Source organism: Pongo abelii, chromosome 15, assembly GCF_028885655.2.
Source record: "Pongo abelii isolate AG06213 chromosome 15, NHGRI_mPonAbe1-v2.0_pri, whole genome shotgun sequence".
Lineage (NCBI taxonomy): Eukaryota > Metazoa > Chordata > Mammalia > Primates > Hominidae > Pongo > Pongo abelii.
The window spans coordinates 58779208-58798189 of NC_072000.2; the positions used below are offsets into that span (position 1 = coordinate 58779208).

Below are 18982 nucleotides of genomic sequence, written 5' to 3' on the forward strand. Positions count from 1 at the left end.
TTTCAGTGCTGAATAAAAACGAGACGTCATGGGGGAAAGAGGAAGTTAGCTGTGTGTATTTGTCATCGCTGTTGTGATGTTCTTTGCAGCTTTTTCTTCTAGAGTCTCCTTTTGCTCTGATTTGCATAGGCAAGTATACACTTTCTTTTCACCGAAAGTGTGTGGCTTCCTCCTTGGGCTTGTCAGGAACATCCCGTTCACCAACCACATCTTTGCTTTGTAGCATGTTCTCTCTTCTTCCCCTGGAATGAGGTGGAGTCCAAAGTCTGTTTAGGGGAATCGTCTTCTGGTGTCCAGATGTTCTAAGCACTGGTTTTTCAAGCCTTTGGTCAAGAAGCAGAGAGCAAGCATGCAGAGTTGAGGCTTTTAACCTTTCAGATTGGCTTTTAATCTATTCCCTGAAGCAGTGATGACAGAGCATGTTATTTTTAACCTTAGTGATTAATATTCCCCTCTCTTCCTCTCCCTTCTACCCCACTTACACAAATCTGGTGTTATTTATTTTTTTTGTTTGCATGATGTCACAGATCAAATACGCTGGTTTTGTATGTTTCAAAATGTATTCTTGAAGTACTATTAATCTTTTTTTCTCCAAAGATTCCCACCACAGGGCCTCAGATTACTGGTTGTGACACCACAAAACCAACTAAAGAAGAGGAATCCAGGGTGTAATGGCATTTCACCATTGAGCCTTGCTTAAAATGTTGGCTTTTTTTAAGCAAATGCCTGGAATTATTTATACAAGTGGTGTTAGCAGAACATTCTTTGAAAATTGAAAGCCTTTAGTGGTTCTTAGATGCTCTGAAACTGGTGTTATCGAAAAAATTTGTGGGATGGAAACTGGAATATCCCTGAGAAGCAGGCCGAAACCTAACAAAATGAACAGAAACACCCACCCCTTCCCATTTCCTTTGAAACAATCACCTTTTTGTAGCTAGCAGTGGGCTGAGCTTTTTCTTCTTTAGACTTGATAAGTATCAAACTATCTCCTGCAGCAAAACTTAAGAATTATATGCTGTGAAGCCTCAAATTTTTGTTTTCAGCAAAGGTTCTACTGATACTTCTGAATTTCTTTTGGGAATGAGCCTAGAAAATATTGTTAAAGTAACAGATGAGTAAAATTAGCAACATAGAAGTAAAATTCTGCCCTGCTTTGTCCTAAGTATGTGGACACACAGCATACATCACCTGAGTCACAGGGAATTGGCCAGGACCTCTTAATTCAAGAAGAATATTGCAAGATATTTTAAAATAATGTGCAAACACTTGGCATCGTCATTCTACCTTTTAAAACCCCTAAATTGCTATGACTTATTTTTATAAGGTTTAGTTGTGCTAGCTATTTGGATTGAATTATATCATGTGAGCATCTTGAAACTTGAAAATTTAACAAAGCGTATGTTTTTCTATGAGAAAGGCAGCTTCTTGAATTAAAAATGAAGAGAGACTAGCTTAGAAGGAAAAAAGATTAAAGTTGCAAATCATCTCTATGTGGCTGGACTCACAGGGCACGATGAGAGCACAGAACCCAACCTTGGGTTGAGAACCCAGGGAATTTGGTTTAGTATAGAGAATGATATTAGGAGTGTAGGAATATTTAATACCCTTATTCAAAAGGAAGTCAAATTTCTGACAGTTTCAGCAGCTTCAGCTTCTAGACTCTAAAACAAAATGCTAAGCCTGGAAATAGTTCAAAACACATAGTGACAGCAAAAAGAAATAATGGTTGGCTTGAATTTGAGGAGATAGTTGAACAATTGAAGGTATACAGCACACAAGTTCCTGAGGCGACCCAGACTGCCCATTGAAGGCTCGCTCAACAAAGACGGCATAAAGCAACAAATCATCTCTGTCAAATGAGTGTGCTAGACCAAGAGTACATATGAACGGTGTAAGTTAATAGCTAATATTTAAAAATCGGGGTCCCCATTAAAACCACAATTGTATTTCAAATCTGCTGATTTTTTTTTAAAAAGACAAAAGGTCTATGTACTCAGCATAGATTTAATTTACATTATATTAATTTATGTTGTATTAATTCCAATATCCTGTCTATATGTAGAAAAGTCATCCATGACATAGTATTTCATCCACTAACAAGGCTTGGTGTACGTAGGGATTTTGGGGTCTTTCTACTACCCAGGGACCCACAGCTCCCAGATTAGGCATTAATGAATTATATTCTTTCAGAAGGCTTCCAGTTCTAAAATGTTAGGAATATATGTTCATAACATTTTTAAAGCATGCTTTAAATAATTTTTAAAGCATAAACTGCATTCAGCGTGTAAATTTAAAGAGAGCAGAGAAATACGCAATGTATCTTTGACAAATCTTTGTTAAAGTTTGTTGGGATAAAGTTTTGGTGTAAGACCCAAGCTTCAGTTACCTGGACTATTTGCTTATGTGGATCACTTTTCTCTTTGACAGTGAGGTATGTATTTAACCTAACAATGAACCAAGGAGATAGGTGGGCCAGTATCCCAGACTTTCTTCCATCCATAAACCCCCTTATTTCTCATATTAGAAGGCAGAAAAATGTAGTTATTAATTTTCCTTAAAGAGTACTAAATATTCTGAAACATCTTTTCCTGACTCTTATTTCAATAAATAAAATCGAGATGGAGTCAAAGTTGGTCAAAGGAAATGGGAAAGAAATCTGAATCCCAGGGTTTAAAGAAAATACTTAAGTGAACAGAATGCAGAGCCAGGTATCATATTTTCCCCTTAAAAGGTGCCGAAAGAGGTCTCATTAAAGATGCTAGGAGATGAAAAAATCATAAGGTTAGATGAGGTCAGAAAAGTTGACTGGTCCTGATAGTATGACTAAGTTTAAAACAAGATTAGAAGAACCTCTGAACTCCCATCACACTGCCCGACTGCTTTAGCAAGATTACTTTTAACTGCTGTTTCCATATTTCCACTAGACTTACTTAATAGTTATTATTTACTTTTGATTCATTTGAATTGAAAAAGTTCCAAAAATTAGTGTCCTAATGATATATGCATGCATGCATACTGGCATATATATGTGTATATACAGACCTAAAATTTTTTATAGAGGTTTTTAAAAATACAAGCAATTTTGGATCCATACTATATACAATTATTAAATGTTGGTTTCCATGTTTTAAGAGGAAAAAGGCACAATTTTGTTCCCCTGAGTAATTTTCAGTATGCTTTTCAATATAATGAATCCATCCTGAAATATGCTGTCCCTCTACCCGCACTATTATGAAAGTCGCAAATGCAGTATAAATTGAGGACCTCAGTTCTGCTGGACTTGCCAATTTCTAATCTAGGTTGAGATTTTTTTTTAAAGGTATACTTAATTGGGCAGCATTTGAATAGGACTTCTGGGTAGCTGAGGTCTGAATGAATCGTTGGCCATTGTCTACTGCACAGCAGTCCACAAGCAAGAACATCTAGAAGCCTCTGGCTAGAGACATGCTGGGGCAGCTAGCACCACACTGCTAAGCTTCTCAGAAGTCTGTATTTACCACTCCTCCCGTCTACTCATAGGAAAAAAAAAAAAAAAAAAATTCTGCCCGAATGTCCATATCACCCTCTGTTTGTCATCACTTCAAATGAGGTCTCTTAGTTAAAAAAGGGTAGGGGCTGGGGTTGAAACAACCACTGCTACTCTGCCACTGGCCACCTCATCAATTCCACAACTGCATGGCCTATTTTCTTGTAGCCTCTTTCTGCCCATGACAGTATTTCCTCTGCCACTTTATGCCAAACAAAGTGCTCCAGCGCAAGAGGTAACACCAAAATCAACTTTGTGGTCACCATTGCCTAAACCTGAAGATCTGTCTTCACCCCAAAGTGGCACTGTTGCCAAGGCACCTGTCACCTGTTTTAGTCTCCTTCCTACAAGAAGACAAGCCTGTACTGCCTCCAGGCCTCGGTTCTTTTTGGAGAACAGAGGCATTTACCTAGCACGACTTTTGATTGAGGTGTGGCATTCAGCCTGGCTCTAAACCCATGGCCCTGTCTGCAAATCAGAAGCTTGGTGTGAGGCATTGTGCTTGGTTGCCACAGCACGTTGGCCCCTACGGAGATATTCCTGAATTTGGTGGCAGCTGTGGGAACCAAGAAGTGTTTGTTATGATATAGAGGGTATGAGCCCTTTATAGAAAGTCATCGGGAAAAGACCCTGGCACCTCAGGTATAATTGATGTTTCCTTAGAGGCAGAGGCCAAGTTCATATCATATCCCTTATAACTTCAGTTAAGCTCAGAAAAGTGTGAAGAAATGGGTGTGGGTTTCTATGTACAAATCCCTGTAAGTCCATTAAGTTAGGTAAACATTTAGCTCCAATCTCAATAGCCAGTGAAGTCCTTGGATAACTGACAGCTTCCCCAAGGATGCCCCTCAGTGGAGGAGATAGCATGGATTAAAAACGTATTAGATGGAAAGAAGCAAATGGGCTCCATGAAATAATGGAATTCAACTACAGTGTACATATTGTATTGTTCTCAGCATCCATATGAAGATGAGGACTATCCTAGCAGTAACCTCCTGTGGTTAGCGATTAGTTACCTATTCAGTTATGGCCTCTAACCAGCCCAGGTACTAAGGGTTCCACTGTCTCTGAGCTGTGTGTCCCTCTTTGGCAAGCCCTGTTTGTGTGGTTTCAGACTGACTCTAATCCTGGCTACGTGGAGGAACCCCCACTTCCACTTGGGGTACACCTGGCAGGGACCAGTCAAAGCATCCACCAGATATTCTGAAATGGTTGCAGAAGTACCAGAAAGCAAAGATGTCTAAGCTGGAATGTCCCAGCACTCAGGGCAGCCCTAAACAGTCTGCCCAATTTTATATAAATACTTAGACAGGCATGAAATGGATTTTCTGGATGTCTGGCTTTTCTTCCTATTGGCTTCTCTTTTCATTTTTGCTGCTGCTTCGTTTTATTTTTTTTCTTTCTCTGCTTTTCCCCCCCTTTTCCTCTTGCTAATTCTGGTCCAACCTGGTAGCAATGCATTTTCCAGGGAGCCTTTTTAAATAGTTTCTTCCCTAGTCTATTTAGCAGCAATGCAAGCCATTTAAGCCTGTTAGGGTCGATATTTTTTAAACAATGTTCCCTTTGCATATTTTTAATTTAGATGATATTTCCTTGCCTTTGATAGAATCTACCAAAATTGGAAATTTCTCAGGTTACAAATACCAAACTCGGTAGCTCTCTTGTGTCCTCCCTTTTCATTCATAAAGAAGTTTCTAGCCCTTCCGATTGTCCCCGCTTCACATACAAGGCTGCCCTTCTGGCCACACAAGGCCAAATGGAAACACTGACCACAGAGGCCTGAGCTCAGTGGCTGTCAGGCTTGGTGACTGCCAGCTGCCCGGCAGCAGCTTACCCAGCCCACTACTGCCCCAAACACACTTTCTGGAAACATCCAGCCTTTTGACTCTGGTCTTTATCTTTTGAAGTAGGGAACACAGTAATCTGCCCAGGCCTTTATGTTGGGACTGCCCTACCAGAAATGCAGTTTAACCAAAAGCAGGACCTCTCACCATTGAGATGCCTGGTCTGCTTACTGAAAAACACAGATTAACACCCACAAAGAAGTGCTCATCTAAATTTGGGAGAGCAAATGCCTCATTGATGGGGATAGAGCCTGAGATGGAATTTAATGGCTTCCCTGAAAAATGTTTAAAAATGCATGTGGCTCAATTCCATGTTAGTACAGCAGCAGTCAAAATAAACTGGACCTGTCAGGAACTGGTACTGAGAGAATGTTATGAATAGACTTGTTTTGTAAAGTTGTCACTTTACACACCCAGAAAAACCAACCAAGGGTAACATCGGCTCCCTCAGTGTTGGTTTTTGTTAAATCCCTCCCTTGAATGGCTTCAATTTAATTTGGCTAGTTATATGAGTTATGTTGCTTTTTCCTAGTTTTCTGGAAAAGAAATTAAAGATGGGGGCTGCGCAGATGTTGCCCACTGTGCAGAAGGGCTGAACATGCTGGTAAAAACCATTCATTCCCAGCTTCCTGAATGAAAGCCTTGTTACCTGGAAGTGTTTGCAGTACAAAGTTTAGCATTAACCTGTGAGGCTAAGGGAAAGAATCGGCCCTAGAAGAAGCAGCCCTTTCACCCACAGCTAGCTGCAGTGCCCCATACCCTGAGGTCATGTTAGTACTGGGGCCCTTGCTGAGCCATACCGCCCTTCAGAGGCCATAGTTCCCTGAATCCTGGTTGGAAAGATTAGTCCACCTTCTTCTGGTTCAGCCCTGCAAAGATCCCAAACAATGGCCAGCCTGGCTGCCCTTCAAGATGTCCTCCTGAACAACATGGGTAATGTCAGAATTTCTGTTTAAAAAACAACAGCAGCAACACACTTGTCCAGTACATGTTCTTTTTGCTTTTGGCAGATATGGCTATCAAGCCTTGCCTGATTTATGGACCCACTCCTATGAATCCTGGTTTCTAGAGTTAGAACCAAAATCAGATCCAGACCCACAAAGGCTAAGGACCAATGTGTGGGCACTATAGGTTTGGCCTCCTTGGAGAAACCTAACCCACTGAGAGGGACAGACTGCATCCTTTTAAACCACCTGAAGAAAACGACCATGCCAGGCCTGTATTCAACCTGCTGTGACCATGGATGGAGTTGGAAGACAGTTAGTGGTATCTCTCAGGGTTAAGAGGTATTGTGGGTTCTTCGGTGTCCCAGGATAAAGGGGGGCGAATAACCTATTTCATTTTATTTTTTTTTCCAGTTCTCTCAGGCCAGGCACACCACAGCCCTTTGAAACGATCTGTGTCCCTTACCCCACCCATGAATGTGCCAAACCAGCCTCTAGGACATGGATGGATGTCTCATGAGGACTTACGAGCTAGAGGACCCCAGTGCCTCCCATCCGATCATGCCCCCCTGTCTCCACAAAGCAGTGTAGCCTCTTCAGGAAGTGGTGGGAGTGAACACTTAGAAGATCAGACCACTGCTCGTAACACATTCCAAGAAGAAGGTAGTGGGATGAAAGGTGAGTGACTAAACGAGAAACCACTGGGGACAGAGCCCCTCCCTTTATTGGAGACCAGAGGGTAAAAAAAGCGAGGTAGTCAGCAAGAGAGAAGGAGCCAACCCCTTCCCCAGGCTTACGCATTTGATCTGTCCCTTCCAAAACTCCAGGTTGACCATGGCAGAAAGGGCTCAGATTCCCCTTCCAGTGCTTCTTGCCAAAATCTGGGAAATAGGAACCAGAGTAAGAGAGGTCAACACACTCTCTCTCTCTCTTTTTTTTTTTTTTTTTGCATTGCAGTGACTTGCAGACCATTAAATGAGTCACAGCTAATGGTGATAGGATCTTCTGTTTGTAAAGCTACTGAGCTGCTTCAATCTTCTACCTCATTGCTGTGGCCCGGGACCTGTCAGTAATTCAGAAAAACAAACCATGGGATTTTTTTTTTTCCTTTTTAAGTCTATGTTAATGCAGAATTGCAGTAGTGTTTCCTTTCTCTCTCCTCTTCTCTTTGATATCCAAAGAAACCTTTAAACCCTTTCCTCTACATCTATTTAAGGGACATGAAAATACCACTGAGAATCTCTAACAGTGTTTTAATCCTGATAACAGATTTGCATACAGGTGATAAAGGCCTTTTGTACAGCATAAATAAATTCCTCCGTTGCCTTGTGAATCTACCCTCTTCTAAAGATATTCCTCAGGAGATAGATTTCCAAATTACTTATGATAGGTACAAAGAGGATACGTGCATGCTATATTTTTAGACTCCACTTGTACAAGGGCTGGGAAGCCCTTAGGCAAAGATGCGCATCAGAGACACACTAATAACAATTTTAGATGGTGAAACAGTAACCACTCATGCTTGGGGGACTAGCATGCTGAGGGGAGGCTCTGAGAACACCCTGTTTGCTGGCATTAATAGTCCTGAGGTTTGCTGTTTCCGATCTTCCCCTTGTAAATGATCAGTGTTGACATAGGAAGCTCTGTACTGATTCCCCTCCCTTCATGGAAGCCTGGCACAGAAAGCATGCCCATGACTGCCCAACCACTGGTTATAAGGGAGCACCAGACTGAAAAAATGAAGCTTGTCAACTCTGGGAATGAGACTGACAAGAAGCTGCTCCCCTGGCACATTCCTTGAATCTTCCTCCTGCTTAGGCCTCTGCCCTCTCCATCCCACCCCCATTTCATTGATGGTTCCAGTGCTGAGTGCCCAGAGTGAGGGGATGTGTCTTAATGCTGATACAAATGGGTCTTTAAAGGTATATAACAGGCAGCAAAAGCCATGTGTCACTTGGGTACAAAGGAGATGTGTGTCCTCTTTCTACTTCAGAGTTTTCAGGGGACTGTATCACAATTTTGGAGCACTAGCAAAACCCACTTCTGAGTTTATGCTACATGGTTATGTGTTCAAGCAGCTGAGCCCCAGGTGATGCGTAGCAGGTGAGGCTCAACCCTGCTGTAGGTAGACTGGCTTGGCATTTGTCAATCGGCATCAAAATAGCTGAAAGACCAAGGGAGGCTGAGACAGCCGTTACTTTTAGCTAGCTTCTTTCCAGGTGAAGTTCAGTGTCTGGACAGGTTTCCAAGAAAGCCTGTGTTGCGGTTCTAGTTGGTAACTGTGGGGAGGAAGCATTGGCCTTTGTGTTTGAAGGGCAAGGAGGATCCTATAGAAGGGCCATTCACCAGGAGAAAGATCTCGCCCAAAGACGAATGCTGATTCCACTGTCTGGTTTTTGGACACTTATTCTTCTTCCTTTTACTTTGTTTTCTTTCCTTCCTTTTTTTCTTTTTTCCTTTTTTTTTTTTTTTTCAGGCCCTTATGCACACTTTCGACATTCTCCCAAAGTAGGTCAAGGTATGCTCATTGAGTGCTGCCATTTTGAGGTGAGAAATAAAGATAACAGGTTTTTAAAGAGAAATGAGAGAAAAGTTGAATAAATGCCTTATCCCCATTTTAGGACAAAAGCCAAAATATTGCAAAGGTTAAGGAATATACCATATCTAAGCCTATTCGATTCCTCTCGTTAGAATTGGTGAGAACTATCTCCTCAGAGCCTATTCAGTCAGAAAAAATGACACAGACAAGATCTCATATCCAGGATTTTCTTTATAGGTCCAAGGGGTGCAGCCAGAAAACAGGCTATTTGATGGCCTGCTGTATTTCCACCTTCTCTGACCTATCGAACTTCCCTTCTTCCAAGAACTTCCCTGGATTGGAATTCCAAGTATAAAGTCAATAGCAAGTTAAATGGCAAAAAAAAAAAAAAAAAAAAAAAAGTTTGAAGGAAGAAACATTATAGATGATGAAGGATTATATTTGTGGGAAAAGTATGTTTGCAGTTTAGCTGACAGGTCAGACAGAAAAAATGTCCACACCCAAATACACTAGCATTCTGAAGTGTCACGGGCCAGTATTTGTTCAATACAAATGTCCCTCCCCAGCCTTGCTGCAAGATGCCACTGCTGAGGACTCTTCCGCAACCAGATATTATTCAAAATGACTTCCTATGAGTGCACCCAAGGAGCAGCCCTGCTCATAACCCAAGGGTTTGTCATTTGATCTCCGTGTCTAAGAGCAGGTGCTGGTTTAATTTTCAAAATAATTCACACTTTTAAAGAAATGAGATATGGCTGGGTGCGGTGGCTCACACCTGTAATCCCAACACTTTGGAAGGCTGAGGCAGGCAGATCGCTTGAGGTCAGGAATTCAAGACCAGCCTGGCCAACATGGCAGAACCCCGTCTCTACTAAAAATACAAAAATTAGTCAGGTGTGATGGCGTGCACCTGTAATCTCAGCTACTCTGGAGGCTGAAGCTGGAGAATCACTTGAACCCGGGAGATAGAGGTTGCAGTGAGCCAAGATCATGCCACTGCACTCCAGCCTGGGCAACAGAGTGAGTGAGACTCCATCTCAAATAAAAAAATAAAAAATAAAAATGAAGAAATGAGATATAAAACGAAGTGAAGTGCTTTGAAAAAGAGCTGACTCTTCCTCTTGGCTCTGCAATCTTTCTTTTCCATGACCCAGGCCCTTTGGCAGGTGTGTCAGCTGTTTTAAAGTACTTGCTGGTCCACATTGGGGTGCCATCATCTAATGCTATTATTCTAATCATTAAACATCCAGTTTAGAAGAACAATAAGAAAGCTTAGTAGAATTTGGGAGAGTTCTCAAATTCCAGATGGAATGTGTCTTGCTCTCATCTTGCACCTTGGGAAAAGAATAAAAAGTTACTATAGTTGAAATTTATTTAGTGTGAATTCCTCTTTATGACCAACAGCTGTGAATATCTCTCTGAAACACTGTGGTAATCATCCATTCCTTCCTTTCATCTAGCTAGACTGGCCAGGTCTGGCTACACATCCTCCCTTAGGAGTGTACCTCTTGGGTCAAGGGTATGGAATAAATCTCATGGTCCAGCATTCTTGCTCTTTGTGTTTTTCCCATGCATGGATCAAGCCCCCTTCTTGTCTTGGTGTTAGCACTCCCTGCCAGGGACTGTCACTAAGTTCTCTCCCAAGCAGACCAGCTCCTACTCTCAAAGGATTAATGACATCTGCCCACAGTGCTTTGGTTTTCCATCTTTAGTAAATGTCCATCCTTATGGTTTAAGTAGACTTCGAAGTACAGATTAAGTGTCTCTTGAGGTAAAGATCTCACGCTAATATCTCAAGCTAAAGAAAAAATGAGATCCACCATTTAGCTTGAAACTAACCCAAGAGAAGTGGGAAACAACTGAAATAGGAACTTTCTTCCCTTTACCCTTCCCTGTGGAGGCTACTGGTTATACATGTTTGGACTAAGGAGGCTGGTTTGGTTTCTACATCCAGTTGTCTTTGTTCATTTCAAAAACTTCACTGTGACTCATCTCGGGAAAGATTCTCAATTGTGAGTTGGTACTCAACAGTAATACCATTCTTTCCCTGGACAACTCATGAGTGGAATGTGCTCTGTTGCCTCTTGTCTCATACAAGACTTCCAGGTGGCCAAGAAAAAGAGAGAAAAGACATTCTCTTAATTTCCTGGAGAGAAAATATAGAAGTCAGTTGGCAGAAGACGCACATTTCCCACTTAAATTAGCACCATGTTCTCAAAGATGGTACATAAACCCAACACGCTAAGACTTAACAAAATGCCACAGCTATGATGAATGATGTGGCTGCATTACATGGGAGGAAAGAGCAGGGGAAATGACTGATTCACAGGTTACTTTTGTCCTCATTCAAGTCAATTGACTTTTTTGAGCACCTGCTGAGAGAAACTTTGGACTAACTAGTTTCTGGGCAGACAGGGGTGAGAGCTACTGTTCCTGCCTGAAGCGAATCACTGTCAGATGAGCAAAAAACAGGCACTTAATGCAAGTGCCCTGCTATGAAAATATGCTGTCTTAAAGACTTGCCCTGGGTCAGGGCGGGCACCATGAACGACCCTCATTCAAAGTGGAGGTAAGTCAAAGAAAGCTCCTAGAGGAGGAGAGGCCTAGAGCTGAGTCTCAGAGCATGACTACAGGTCAGCCAAATAGTAAGTGAAGGAAGGGCATTCTATGCAGAGGGAACAGCATTCACGAAATCACAGTGACAAGGGTGCTTGACCAAGTGGATCCCATGGTTTGAGTGTTAAGGGCACATGGGAAAAAGAGGTCTGGAGAGGGAAAAACCAGACCCTGGGCCTTGCAAAGGACATTCTCTTTTATCCCAAAGCTATTGAAGGAACTTCTGCAGCAGAATGACCTGCTTAGGTCTACATATTAGAAATATGACCTTCAAAGCAGAGTGGAATATACATCAAAGTGCGGAAGGGACAGAGGATTCCAGATTTGAAGGCCAGCAGAGAGGTAGAGGACGTTTCAGTAATTGAGGGGGAAAAGGAAGTGGGACCGACGCAAGCAGCAGTGAGAACAGAGACAAAGGAGTATTCAGGGTTCTTCACGAGATAGAGCTGAGAGGGCTTGGTAACCAATTGAATAGACAGGGATGGAGCAGGAGAAATTTAGGATGATGCCCAGGTGTCTGCCTGGGACATCTGGATAAGCCACGGTGTCATCTAAGGCAAAGGACATAGAGGAGGAGAAATAGAATGGGGGGGCAGCATGGGGCCTGGTGAGCGTGGGAACTGTAGAACATTCCAGTGGAGGTGTGCAACCCCCTTTGTGCACCATGCTGTTGGCTGGCCCAGCCTCACTAACAGCCCCGACTTCCTCTCCTCGCCTGCAGTTTTAGCATGATATTACACTCACCTGAAGCCAAGTTCATCTGAGGGACTTCATTCCAGATAGCTGGGTAGAAAAAGCCATAGATTTGGGCTCCTAGGAAGCAAGGAGCTATATGACTTTCTTGTTGTACTTGCCTGTGTGAAGAGGGGTAGAGATTGGCACTCTGTTTCTCTTGCTGTGAGCTTCAGCCTCACTGTTACGAATCAACACCAACTGGGTATGCTTATGATGTTTGGCATTATGTTAGCACACAAATATAGAAGCCATTGAAACTGATGTATTATTTGTATATAGACATGATAAAAGTAGAAAAAGAAACAATTGGCTCCGGGAACCTTGATGGAAATACAGCAATTAAGAGTGGGGGGCATTGACTGTGAGAATATGTTGTTTGCCTTGTCTAAGAAGATTTTCATTAGATGAAACTTAGATAAACTTTTTCTCTCTATAGTAAAGGAAATATGTTGTCTGAAATACTCTGAAATAGCTGGTTTGGGGTTTTCAGTTGTTTTTGAAATGTAGACCTTTGAACCTCTGATTCTCCGGAATGAGAATGGAAAAATTACGGAGAGGTGAGATCCTCTTTAAGAAAAAGGAACCTGTCAGAAACCTTTGTAAGAAAGGTTGCAGATACAGCAGTTCCGAGGGTCACAGAGGTCTGAGATGGAGTGGGAGTGGCACAGCTCCATGAGTGGCTGGGACATGTTTCAGCATGGCTGTCATTGAAACTGGTCATTATTTTCTTGATGTTGACTTTCTAGCTGCCTGCTTGAATTCACTTAAAGGAAGGCCAGTATTGAATAAATGTGCTGTATTTTTGTTTTTAATTTCCAAATGCCAAGACATGACCCACAGGGATGAGTGCTCCTGGGCCAGGAGTTGTGCTAACTCTTCTCAGATAGGCTGAGAGCCCTGATGTCTTTGAAAAGCAAGTCCTCCGGATTCCCGCAAATTTGAAAAGTCATGAGACTTTTAACCTTCACTCCTTACCAAGCATATATTTTCCTCTGAAGCTTTAAGGACTGTGCAGGCACACAGAGGCAGCCTTTGATATGGACACAGCCACTGTTTAATGACACAAAGCAGGCTGCTTTAAAACAGCACTTTCGCCTGTCATCTCTAACGGAAACTGCGGGGAGAAGGTTAGGCCCTCTTTGTATCTAACATGTCAAAGTGGTGTTTTACTCCAAAATAGGCCACCTCTCACGTTCCGGGACCCATATATGCTTCCCACAAGCCTGGAGCCTCCTCAGAGGCCTCCATGGACACTTGCCAGCATCAAGGAGCACACTGAGGAGGATCCAGCTCCAATGAGGCCCAAGACCAATCCTGCTGTCTTTTGCACAGAGGCTGGAACAGAGTTGGGCTGCTTGTTCTGCTCTGGCCAGAAACAAAGACAAGCTTCTGTAACCTTGATGGTGCTGCTAAACTTCTCTTCATTTTTGAAAGGAACATTTTCCTTCCCACTTCAGTAGTGAAGAGTGGGTACCTTCTTACCCCTCAGTTGCCTTTCCTCTTCTCCCCCTCAGAGACCAAGGGTGCAGTCATATCTTAGAGGGAGAGAGCTTTTGAGAGCAGCCTGGCTTGCCGTGGTGAATGGGAGTTGATCTTCCATCTGCAGATACCAGGACCACCCCTACGTGAGCCCTTGCGTGGGAACAAGGTTGTTCATGTTTCTGTCTGCCAGAGATGCCTTTCCCTGCCCTTCGTGCTGCTTTCGATATTGGGCTCTTCAGCAATATCGATCCCATCTTTCTGTCTTCTGGGGTTTCCTTGTTTGTGGGTCAGGTGCTGCATGGTCTGTTGATCTGACTCAAATTTGTGGCCATTTCTGCAGCACGCATTAGAGACAAGCACTCCCAGTTCTAACTGGAGCCCCGTTTCTGTGTGAACTGTTGTACACACCACACAGCCTCCCTGTGGCTGATTTATCTAAATTCTAAAAAGGAAATAGAAATCAGCATGATTTAAAACTGGATCACACTGGTAAAGACCAGCAGGCAAATATAGGACATATACAAGATGGGTGTAGCACTATTATCAAGAATGACCATGAGAAGATAAATCGGTGTGGACTTGCAGCAAGGTCTAGAAGGAGCTTTCTGAAGGATGAAGACTGTGGGATGAGATCCACTGATGTGCACATGCATGGTGGTGCTTTGTCCCAGAAACCTCCTACCTGTTGGCATTCTCTCCTTGCACTTCCCCCTGAAAGTCTGCTACTCCCAGAGCTCTAGCATGGCTCTCACCCCATGCTCTTTGCCAGAGAGATTCACCGACTTCTGTGGCTAAAGCAACCACCATGAACTACTGACAAGGAACCTTGTTCTCCAGCTCAGACTTTTCTTCCAAGACCTTGACTGGTTGACTTCTCCCCTTGTATGACCGAAACACATTGACAGCCAGCTGATCTCAAATGGAGTTTACCCTCTCTCTCTTCTCACCCCAAACCTGCTGCTCACCTGTTTTCTCTGTCTCACCAAACCTGAATCAAAGGAGTCATCTCCAGCTACTTTGTCTCTGTCACTCCCTGCTCTTCCCTGATCTTCAAGTACTGTCAATTTCCATCCTTTCTCCTCTGTCACGCATCCCAAGCCATCATCGGGATCTTCCTAAGTTCATGTCCTGCCCTCCACTGTCACCATCCGCCAGGCCAGCCTTTACATTGATAGCCGTTGCCTTTCTAGCACACTGATCTGATTGTGTTCTGCTACTCAGGTTTCAGCAGTTTCTTGCCACCCACAAGAAGAAGTCTACTCTCTTTGTTCAGCATTGCATATCTCAGCCATTTGACCCCCTGCCTATTTGACCCGCCTTGTCTCTAGCCATTCCCCCCATCCACCCATGTGTCTGCTCTACCCTGAATGCCCTCTTGACTCTGTGTTTCCTTCCTGCTTCCTGAAATGGCTTCCTCACTGTGGCCATCCCAGTGGAGACAACAAGTTATTGTACTTTGAAGCTGCCCCTCACTCCCCATGGCAAACCACAAGGCTCATCGTTCTGTGCTCCCCTAGAACCCTATGTATACTCAGCGCTTGTCCTATTGCTGTTATAATTTTTGTATAAGTCAGCCATTCTCTCTAGATTAAAAGTTCCTTAATGGAAGGGTCATGTCTTCACAGAGCTTGGCTCCCATAATAGGCATGCAATAAATGTTGAATGAGCAAATATCAGGATTCCCACACTTGGCAAAGAAGTCAGCCCAGCATATAGCAAAAGCATCTTTATCTTTCTCACACTGCATAAGAGAGTGACTTTCTAGTTTGAGACCCCCAGTGGCATGTCCATCAGGAGCATCCAGGGAAGCCAAACAGGTGTGTGCCAACCAGAGGCGTGCATGCCTTCAATCACATATCAGCTTCTGCAGGAAACAGTTCTGCTTCTCCCTGTTTGCCTGCATTTTCCAACCTTAGCCACAGCCCACAGCTTCACAGAATGTAAAAGGTAGATGGGAAGTTACAGTAGGTGGTTCTTAGCATTGCATCCAACAATGTGGCATTTGGACCACGGGAAAGGACCTGAGCTTTTAGTTTGAGTCTATCCCTGGCCAACAGCTTACAGAATCCAGCATCCAAGTCATTAGAATTCCTGACTTCGGGAGAATGAAATGGTCAAGGCTCTTGCTTCTCTGTTTTTTTTTTTTTTTTTTTTTTTTTTTTAACAGTTTTGTTCTAATTCTTGGCAAGGGAAGGTACTTCACCACAATCCAGAGGGTGAAAGGTTAGTAGGCTATGTTCTTAAGAACTGGGATTTCCTCTTCTTTGTTTTTCCGTTCTCCTTACAGGAGGGAGTGCTCTTCGAGCACATGGCACTGAGATAGGACAATGCTTGCTCTAAAACCAGTGTCCGTGTGTACCTGCCTCAAGAAACACAGGGCCAAAAGGAGCTTACATTGCCCAGGAATGCATCTAGAAGTAACTCTTCAGGAAGGCCTAATTCATCATGTTTTGAAGTTGGATAGGAGCCTTTTTTTAGGAAAACTACTCCCAGTGTTTTGACTAAATGAGTGAGGCCGGCTCTTCCACTCCTCTAACCAGGGCAATTCTAACTTGTCAAAATAGTTTTATAGAAAAGGATCTAGCACTGATTGAGCTGGGATTTGCACTCCACCCCACACTTTCTGACTCTTAAAACACCACGTTATCACCTTGGCTTATAAAGCACTATGTTTATAACACGATTCAATAGCTCAGGATTCTGTTCATCATCAGTGGATTTTGCATGGTTCAGCTGTAGGGCACCCAGTGAAAATTTGGTCCAAGAGACTGCTACCTTCTCTTTTGTGATGAATTGTGCCCAAGAGCACCACTGGGTTACCCAGGCTTCTCTGAATCATGATCATTGAGTTTTCTGAGCAGTGGCTTGGGACTTTCAAGATGTAAATAGCAAATGTGAAACCTGGTGACAGAGTGGTAACATGCCGTTGGCCTGAAAGCCAAAGCTGTAGTTAAAATCAGTGCCGTTCACTCTGCAGAAGCATTAGCATTATTTCAGCAGAAATAAAAGCATGGTGGAAAATGAAGTCTGGTAAAATAGCTTCAGGATGTTGCAGGATGGAAGGTCCCAGACTCCTGAGCTGCCATGTCCTGGACTCTTGACCCAACTGCAATTTGAGTGAGGATGATGTAAGGGGTTAGTATGATGTGTTGGGGAAGCCTTGTCTGTTTGTTGTTAATAATGGTCACAGAGGGACTCTTGCTTGTCATAGTAGAGTGAAGGGCTTTCAAGCACAGAATGGAGTGATTTCTAGCCTGAGATAACTGAGTCTGTTCTTAAGATGCCATTGACTGTCCAATTTCAGTTCTCCAGAAATTCCCCTTCATTGGCCTTTGCATTACTGCAAATCAACAAGTAATCTCACCAGGCCCATCATCCCCACCTAAGTCTTTTGAGTTCAGGAGATTATCCCATACCCACATTCCCTAAACCTAGAGTTGGTTCACTCAGGAAGCAGGGCCTGATTTCAGAATAGTCCAGGCCTCTTTCATCAATCTCAACATTTATCTACTCTAAACATTGAAAAGTTGGAAGGTTCTCGCTTGTTTTGGAATGTGTGTGGTCAGTGCCTCAGAATAAAGCATTTAGCAATTGATAGAATCCTGTAATCAACATGATTGGTAATAGATAATACTTCACAAAAAACAGGAATAACATTTACCCAATGCTTTAGCATTTCAAAGTAGTTTACAGCCACTGTTTTTCAGCCACTGATAGGCTGTTTGGTCCTTATTTTATAAGAATTGGTACATTGTAGGAATGAGCTAGGAATCAGGAGATCTGGGTTCTGGTTGCCATTTTACCACACACTTGCTCTGTGATCTAGGATTAATGACTTCATTTCACCATCTTTAGAATGATCTAGGGATGAGGGAAGATGATTCTGGAAACTTTCCAAAGATCCTATCAGCTCACAAACTCTGACTAAAAGAATATGGGCAAATACTTTGTTTTGGTTTTATTTAACAAGGTAATAGTTCTCCTGTGGATTTTCAATGCAGTTACCATTTACTTTTCTTAACTTTAGAATCTCAGACTTGGGGGTTATTTCAGATGCACTTTAGAACTTCCATTATCCTACGGCCTAGCCAATCTTTGGGCCTTTCAAGTCCTGATATATTTTTGGTTGACAATCAAGTAAAAAGTCAAAGATGCATCCGGATACATTCCATAGCTTGGAGAAATGGTCAGCGGACACACCCCCACGACAGAAACAGTTTTGGGAATCAGGATGCCCTTTTTCCCATTCAGGTATATATAGAGAGGCATTTTTCATGGGGAAAGATCAGCCTAGGAATGGGTGACTCCACCATTTTCCTATCACTGTGGGAGTGGCTGAAACAGTGTGTGAAAATCTGCATTGAATGTACAAAAATTATCTTGAGGTCATACTCTGCTCATGTAGCTCTAACATTCGAAGACAGCTCTTTCCAGCTCGATGAAGTGGTCCAGCTATGCAGTTGTTCCCTGCCATCTTTTTGATCATGAACCCCTTTGGGAATCTTATAGAAGCTATGGATGGCCCTCTGCCCAGAAAACTCCCCATCTACTCACAAATTGGGATATAATTTTAGGGGATTTCTGAATTCCCTGAAGCTCATGGACCCCAAGTTAGTACTCCTGGTCTAAGTACAATAAAGGAGCCCGCCAGTAAGAATGTCAGGGCTAGCCTGAGACTTCTGCATCTCAGCTAAAATTAAATACATAGTAACATAAAGATTTTTTTTTCTTTTTTTCCTTTGACCATCACCCTCTTTTCCTTTCTGTTCCTACATCTCTTGTCATCTCTTCTCATTCCCTCTCATTTCTCTCCCCATCTCTTGCGCATCTTGCACCACAGATGTTCCAGCCTGGCTAAAAAGCCTCCGCCTGCACAAATATGCCGCGCTTTTCTCCCAGATGACCTATGAGGAGATGATGGCCCTCACCGAGTGCCAGCTGGAGGCACAGGTATGTACTTGAGGTGACTGTTCCCTGAGAGGGTGCCCCAGGCAGGACCTGAAGTTCAAGGCCTGGACAACCTTGTTTGGACCCATACCTATGCCCACACAATAGCTTGCCCTGTGCTGGAAACTGTGGGGTGCTGGCCAGCATTCCATGGTGAGTAAAACTGGGTGGATTCTTGCCTTCAGGGTCCGATAGGAGATGGAAGACAAGCAGATAACTGCAGGGTCGTGAGGGTGAGATCAAGTGGTGTGAAAAGGCATAATCTTGGCACACTTGAAAGTTCCAGGTGCCAGGGAGGAATCGGTGGAATTTCCTAGGAGAAGTAACATTTGACCATGCCACAAAGAAT

The 18982-nt window shown here is 43.1% G+C and overlaps 1 protein-coding gene across 4 annotated transcripts in view; it reads left to right on the forward strand.

Moving 5' to 3' along the window:
• The window catches only part of SAMD4A (sterile alpha motif domain containing 4A), a 224936-nt gene that overhangs the window by 161973 nt on the left and 43981 nt on the right, over positions 1 to 18982 (forward strand). For 2 of the 4 annotated variants that reach the window (XM_009249089.4, XM_063715851.1), the window contains exons 4-5: positions 6729 to 6992; positions 18527 to 18636. In XM_009249089.4, coding sequence (XP_009247364.2) covers positions 6729 to 6992; positions 18527 to 18636 — 374 coding nt within the window. The remainder of the gene's footprint in view (positions 1 to 6728; positions 6993 to 18526; positions 18637 to 18982) is intronic. The other 2 variants (XM_054530105.2, XM_024231472.3) reach the window with 1 other exon arrangement.